Here is a 7,473-nt window from a genome sequence, read left to right as displayed (position 1 = left end):
GCCATCTGAAGGGAAAAACTGAAAATGACTGAAAACAGATGGATTCAAAAAAGAAATCACGGAAAATAGAATAGAATATAAAATTAATAGAAAAACCGCCAAACACTTATATTATTGTATGAGCACTTTCAAATATCTACAAATGGAATCATAAATTCTAATAAAAAATAAAATATAAATAAATATTACATGTACACTGCTAGTTGTGACAAATCACAAAACAATACCTCACCTTGGTCGGCTGAAGTCGTAAACCTACTACCATAAACACTGCACTTCTGTTGACTGCGAGAAAAGGAAATTATTGATACTGAGATCAGGCACTAGGCCAAACGTTAAGTGATGGTGGTATCGACAATTGGACGTGAGGTTGTCGTACCGGATCCCGAATCAATGTCGACACTCGTGGTGTTACCAGTCACTGGAATTATTACAACCTAGGATTTCAAATGGCCTGTTATCCCAGGTGTAATGGGAGCAAATAAACACAGCAGAAAAAGTTTAGACTTATATTATCCTTCACCAATTATAACAGCAATATGTACACTATGTACAGTGATAAATATAGTGCACTCCACGGTAAGCAAGGCAGAAATAGAAGCCACAAGATAGCAGACCGTGCTTCAACCAGCTCTAGAGTGGGAATGACAAGGGCAGACAGGAGAGCGGTATCCACATAACCTCTGAGATTGTCAATCCCACCTTCTTATTGGCTAGAACCTGGTCGCTAGTTGAACGATGGGGCCCCATCATCAACTCTTAGCAACCTGGTTCGCTGGTTGGGGGAGATAGCCTGTAAATGAGGGTGTGTCCATGCGCCGAATAAAGGTTACGTACTCTTTGCATGCCACACCCCCACCCCCGAGAAGGCTCAGGATTAGGCTGCCACCTCCCAGTGGTAACCGTGCCGCCATGGCACAAAATAATGGGACCGCCTATCCTCTCCACCATCCCACTCTTAGATAGAGCTCAGCTTTCCTAGTGACCAAAAGCCAAACCCTAAACTTAGAGTGAGACAGCAGTCAGACAGGCTAGCATAGGTCCAAGATACAGGCGGACGGTAGCCCGCATCCCCTCACTAAAAAAAAAACCCCCACATCAGGGGATAAAAAAAAAGAGCTTGAAAGGGGTTACCACAAATACATCCTAACCTAAATAAAATAATAAACTAGACTCTTGACAAAGAGTCTGCCAACACATTTTCTTTGCCAGCAATATACTTTATTTTCAGGTTATAGGGCTGCAGCCTGAGCGTCCAACGCATAAGCCTTGTGTTGTGATTCTTCATGGCTTGGAGATAGACTAACGGGTTGTGATCACTGTAGACTGTGACCACCTGAGATGTCTGGCCCACATAAACATCGAAATGCTCCAAAGCCAGTACCAGCGCGAGGGCTTCTTTTTCAATGGTAGAGTAAGCTCTCTGATGTGGCTGGAACTTAGCTGAAAAGTATGCTACAGGCTGCAACTCCTTGTTCCCGATTTGTAATAGTACCGCCCCAACCCCAGACTCACAAGCATCAACCTGTAATGAAAAAGGTTTGGAGAAGTCTGGAGACAGGAGAATGGGTGCAGAGCACAATAATCTTTTTGCTTTATTAAAAGCAGTGTTACAATCTGACGTCCAATTAAAGGGAACTTTATGACTGGTAAGAGAGGTAAGAGGGGCTACAATATCTGAGAAATTCTTACAGAATCTTCTGTAAAATCCTATCATGCCTAGGAAACGTTGAAGAGATTTCCTATCATGAGGAACTGGATATTCTTTAATCGAAAGAACTTTAGCAAGTTTAGGTGCAACTTTACCACTACCTACTTCATGGCCTAGAAAAGTGATAGTGGCCTGGCCAAAGGAAGATTTAGATAAATTAACTGTTAATTGGGAATTCTTAAAGGTCTCAAACAGAGCTTTAAGTCTAAGTAGGTGTTGATCCCAAGTATCAGACACCACAACAATATCATCTAGGTATGCTGCCGTGCCTTCAAGTCCTTTAATAGCCTGATGGATGAGTTTCTGGAATGAAGAGGGGGAATTTTTCATTCCGAAGGGGGTAACTGTATACTGATAATGACCTCCTGGAATTACGAAGGCAGAGATTTCCTTCGCCTTATCTGTCAAAGGTACCTGATAGTAACCTTTAAGGAGATCTAATTTGGACACAAAAGTAGCCTTACCCACAAAGTCAATTACGTCATCCAGACGAGGAAGAGGGTAAGCATCTGTAATTGTGACCTCGTTCAATTTACGGTAGTCTGTGCACATACGAAACCCTCCATCAGCCTTTTTTACTAGGATGCACGGTGAAGCCCATGGACTAGACGACTCCTCCACTAAACCATGTTCTAACAAGAAGTCTACTTCCTGCTGAAGTAACCTTTGCTTTTCAGGATTAGCTCTGTAGGGGGAGAGTTTAATTGGTTTAGATTTTCCCACATCTACATCATGGTAACCTAACGTACATTTTTTCGGCACATCCGAAAAAATATTAGGATATGACTGTAGAAGCTCAGTTAAATTGGTTGCTTGTATTTCAGATAATCCATCCATTAACGGGCTAGGATCCTTGAGGAGGACAGAATTTGAAAGTTTAGTATTAATTTCAGAGATAGAGTGCAAAGAGTCAGAGTCGTCCTCAGAGGTAGAGGACAGCGTCATTACTGGGACTTTATCTGGTGTATGAAAGGCCTTGATTTGATTAATGTGGTAAGTTTTTGTTTTTGAGGTCTTATCAATGGGAGCTACCACATAATTTAAATCAGATAATCTACTTACTATCTGCATAGGTCCCGTAAATCTAGCTTTCAAGGTGTGGCCAGGTATAGGTTCCTGCACCAACACCTTGTCTCCTGGATGGAAGGAGCGGAATTGTGCACTTCTGTCATACCTCTGTTTCATCTTACTTTGAGCTGTCTTTAGCTTAGCCGTGGCTAACTCACGTGCCACCTGCAACCTTGAAGACGGGTTGTAGAGTGCTGAGCTTACGTCTTCTCCCATCCATCCTTCTTTGAGCACCCGAAGAGGACCTCGTACATTGTGCCCAAAGATCAGCTCAAACGGACTATACCCTGTAGACTCTTGCACCGTCTCTCGTACTGAGAACAGCAACAATGGTAGAGATTCATCCCAATCTGTCGGAAAGTGCATGCAAAAACTTCTCATCATTGTTTTTAATGTTTGGTGGAATCTTTCCAAGGCGCCTTGGGACTGAGGGTGATAGGCAGTGGATAAGTTGTGAATTATCCCTAACCTAGTTAATACTTCCCTAAATGCTTTGGCAGTGAAGTTAGTACCTTGATCACTTTGTATAGTTTTAGGAATGCCAAAACAAGAAATGAATTTTGTTAAAGCTTTGAGAATAGCTTTAGTATTGATACTACGCATTGGGATCGCTTCAGGATATCTGGTTACTTTATCCATAATTGTAAATAAATACTGATTTCCAGACTTTGACTTAGGTAGTGGACCTACACAATCTATAATTAAATCTGCAAAAGGTTCTCCATCAGCAGGTATGGGTTGGAGAGGTGCAGGTTTAATAGAATGTCCAGGTTTTCCAACTTGCTGACATTCTCGGCAACACCTAATATGATTCTTCACATCTTTCTTTAATGTTGGCCAATAAAATTCTTTTGTGATTCTATACAAGGTTTTTGTAATTCCTAAGTGACCTCCTGATGACGTATTATGAGCTATATTTAATATCTGAGGTCTATACTTGGTTGGAACCACTAACCTGTCGTATAATTGCCGGCCCTCTGTCTCCTTACCAGTCTCAGTGCAAACCAAATAATTATTTTTAACTTCATACTTGACTGGATGACCCAAAGAGGATTTACCCATGGCTGCCTCAAAAGCGAATTTTAAAGAAGGGTCCTTACGTTGTTCCTCCCGGAAGGACAGTCCCTCGGGCATGGAAACAGAGACATCTGGCAATCCTGCAACCTGGGAATAGGAAGGCTTGATCGGGGTCTGTTCACTTGATCTACGAGGCTCTGGCCAGTTTTCCTCGTAAAACAATGTGGCTATTCCGAGATCGGAGTCGTCCAAGGATAGGTCAACATTCTCTCCAGACAACCCTTGGGATGTTGCCCGAGTTATGGCCAACACTGGAGAAGCATTAATCATTATAGGTTCAGGACACGAAGTAACAGTAGTAATGTTATTACCCAGTAATAACATGGCATTTTTCATGGGAAATCCTTTTGAGATACCTACAGTCAAGTACCCAGTGTAATATTTGCACTGTACATAAATTTTATGCAAAGGAACGGAAAAGATAGCTCCTCCAAATGCTTCCAATAAAACTGAGGAATTCAAAGAAGTATTCTCTGAAAGGGGTAATATTCCTTCTCTGACAAGTGAGCAATATGCTCCAGTATCTCTAAAGGTATTTACTTTAGTTGGTTCTGAGTTTTCCTGAAGGGAAATAAGACTTTCGCAATAATAAGGGGCCATACCTTTTTCTACTTCTCTAGGGGACATGTTACTAGGGATATTAGAGATTTTCCCGATGGGTAGAGGCTTTTGGGGGCAGTTGGAACTGATGTGACCTACTTTATTGCATTTGAAGCAGACGACAGGCTTGCCCTTTACTCCCTGATGACGTTGCAAGTGGTGTCGTTCTGGCTGGTGCCTCTCTGGATATTGTTGTCGAGATGCTCCATAAGTAGTTTGCCTCTCCGCAGGGGGACCATATGTTGAGAAGCGTGGCTCACCAGGTGACTTATTTGGATGACGTAGACGCTCTCCCTCCGGCTGGCACTTCATTCTCCAATGTTGTCGATCTCTGCTCACGCCAGACTGTTGAAAAGAGAGACGGGACCGCTCGGACAAGGAGCGGTTCGTTTCGAAGGTATCAGCCAACCTGGCCGCCTCCAATGCAGTGGTTAAGTCACGATCCTGCAGAAAGACACGAACCTCTGGTCCCACAGACTCCAGCAGGTTATCAATCAGAATAAGCTGCACCAGCTCCTCAAAGTTAGAGACACCACTCGCTTTATACCAGCTGGTAAAAGCTTTGGTTTGCTGTCTCACAAAGTCCACCAGGGATTGACCAAGCTGCCGCCTGTTCAATTTGAAGGTCTTACGATATTTAGCTGGGATACATGTATATGCTCCCAACACTGTGGTCTTCACTACTTGATAATCAGAGAATTCAGCGTCAGTTAATACCGACGTAAATTCCTGTGCCTTACCCAATAATGCTGTATGAACCAACGCTGCCCAGTGCTGTTCCGGCCACCTCAAGGCTCGAGCCTGATTTTCGAAGCTTTCGAAAAATTGCTCTGGTTCGGCCTCATTGAAGCGGGGAACAAGCTGTACTGCTTTTTGTAAACTGAAATCGTTTACAGAATGCGAAAACTGCCTCCTTTCTCTTTCCCTATCAAATTCTTCCCTTGCGAATGCTCTCTGTTCCCTAGTTTGCTCCAGCGTGATTTTTGCCAGCTCAAGTGCCAACGACGCTGATTCACCTCGAGACAACCCAGCTGCACCATACTGACCATTTTGCTCCGTAGGTGTATCATCTTCCTCATGCGAGAACATAAGAGTTTTTGCCCCAGCTCCCGTAGAGGGAGGAGTTTGATGTGCCATCTCTTCTTCAATAAGTTTGTCAGCAATAAGTGAACGCAGTTGCGCAGCTGTGAGAGTGCGTTTATAGGGAATGCCAATGGAACGAGCAATTTGCCAACAACGCTGTAGGGACAATTTAGGTAGGTTATGCAAAGTATATGCCGACACCAGGCGTCTGACTCGTCTAGGTGGCATAAGTTATTCGCTATGCACAGTACGAATACCCCAACGTAACACGTTAATTTGCAGAACACGCTTAGCTATGCACAGTACGATTGCAGAATACGCATACAAGCAAAGCCGACTGCACACAAGATTGACCGTAGCGAAGCGAGCACACTGAACAAGCTAGTAGCGAGCTGTTGAACGATCACACAATAGCAAGGCTGATCATAAGCAACTGACACGCAAAATTTGTAAAGCGAAGGGAAACAGCAAGCTACACAATGTTCCTGCTACAAGCTTCACCCTAAGCTCAACCGTTTCTCTAAGTCCAGCTCTCGGACAGGCTACCCATATTACAACCTAGGATTTCAAATGGCCTGTTATCCCAGGTGTAATGGGAGCAAATAAACACAGCAGAAAAAGTTTAGACTTATATTATCCTTCACCAATTATAACAGCAATATGTACACTATGTACAGTGATAAATATAGTGCACTCCACGGTAAGCAAGGCAGAAATAGAAGCCACAAGATAGCAGACCGTGCTTCAACCAGCTCTAGAGTGGGAATGACAAGGGCAGACAGGAGAGCGGTATCCACATAACCTCTGAGATTGTCAATCCCACCTTCTTATTGGCTAGAACCTGGTCGCTAGTTGAACGATGGGGCCCCATCATCAACTCTTAGCAACCTGGTTCGCTGGTTGGGGGAGATAGCCTGTAAATGAGGGTGTGTCCATGCGCCGAATAAAGGTTACGTACTCTTTGCATGCCACAGGAATCCATACCTGTTTTACATTATTGCCAACTTAAGAAATGGTCCTTACAAATTAGATTGTTAATTTTAATAATAACTATAAATTATTTGTTTGAAAAATTATGACTTTCATAATTTTTCTCACTTAATAAATAATTTTTTGTGCAATTTTATGTATATGATTAATGAGACTTGATTACCCACGAGATTTTAATTTTTGCTCCATTTGGGTAATTCACCCCAGTTCCTAGACCACTCCTCTTCAATGGGGGTTCTATGATGTTGCGAAGAACCCCCCCCCCCCAATCCTCTCTTCCCTATTCCATCCTCTCCATCCCCCTTTTTACCCTTTCCTCCTCCCAACCCTCCCTGTCCTATTTGTAGCCTCTGGGATCCTTCCCTCTGGCATTATAGTTTCTAGGTAGGGGAAAGTATGCCGGGGTTCATCACGTTCCTTGAGGTTCCTGGGGTGTGGTCTAGTTTGCCGTGGAATCTGGATTATGAGAAGGTGCCCTGTTCCCTTCCTGGATTTCTGACAGGTAGGCAGGATGTCCTGCATATTATGGGTGTATCTCCAGAGGCTGCCTGTCTTTTCTGGGAGGTGGCAGCTGAAGACAGTATGGATTGTGATTGGTTTCTGACCGCCCTCTTTTGGCTGCTGAGGTGGCTCGGTAGATGTGAGGTTGCTATCCCGGAGCACTGGTTTACTGGAGTGAAGGGTAGGGTATGGCATGGGTTCCATGCTGGATCTGCATTGCTGGCTATCTCGAGGTCCTCTCGGATGAAAGGGAGAACTTACAGCCCTTTCATGCCTTCAAGTGACTGTCCCTCCGCTGCCCCTCTTTTTTTTCCTTTCCTCCTTTTTTTCTTTTAAATAATAATAAGAAAGAAGTACCATCATCATGGAGTCTTCATTCCATGAAAACCCTTCTCCTCCTAGGTCCCTTTTTTGTTACTGCAACCTGTTCTGACTTGGCTTCA

General features: G+C 43.6%; 1 protein-coding gene across 1 annotated transcript; it reads right to left on the bottom strand.

The window, feature by feature from the left end:
* Positions 1 to 495: 495 nt before the first annotated feature.
* On the bottom strand, positions 496 to 6,506 carry LOC138853081 (uncharacterized). The gene is made up of 2 exons (XM_070087678.1): positions 4,556 to 6,506; positions 496 to 1,525 (listed from the first exon to the last, which is right to left on the bottom strand). The coding sequence occupies exons 1-2, from the start codon at positions 5,765 to 5,767 to the stop codon at positions 1,169 to 1,171; spliced, it is 1,569 nt and encodes a 522-aa protein (XP_069943779.1). The 5' UTR covers positions 5,768 to 6,506; the 3' UTR covers positions 496 to 1,168.
* Positions 6,507 to 7,473: the final 967 nt, after the last annotated feature.

The sequence above is a fragment of the Cherax quadricarinatus genome, chromosome 22, assembly GCF_038502225.1.
Source record: "Cherax quadricarinatus isolate ZL_2023a chromosome 22, ASM3850222v1, whole genome shotgun sequence".
Taxonomy (NCBI): Eukaryota; Metazoa; Arthropoda; class Malacostraca; order Decapoda; family Parastacidae; genus Cherax; species Cherax quadricarinatus.
Note: the sequence above shows the minus strand (reverse complement) of the source record. Positions and strands in the feature narration are given on the sequence as shown.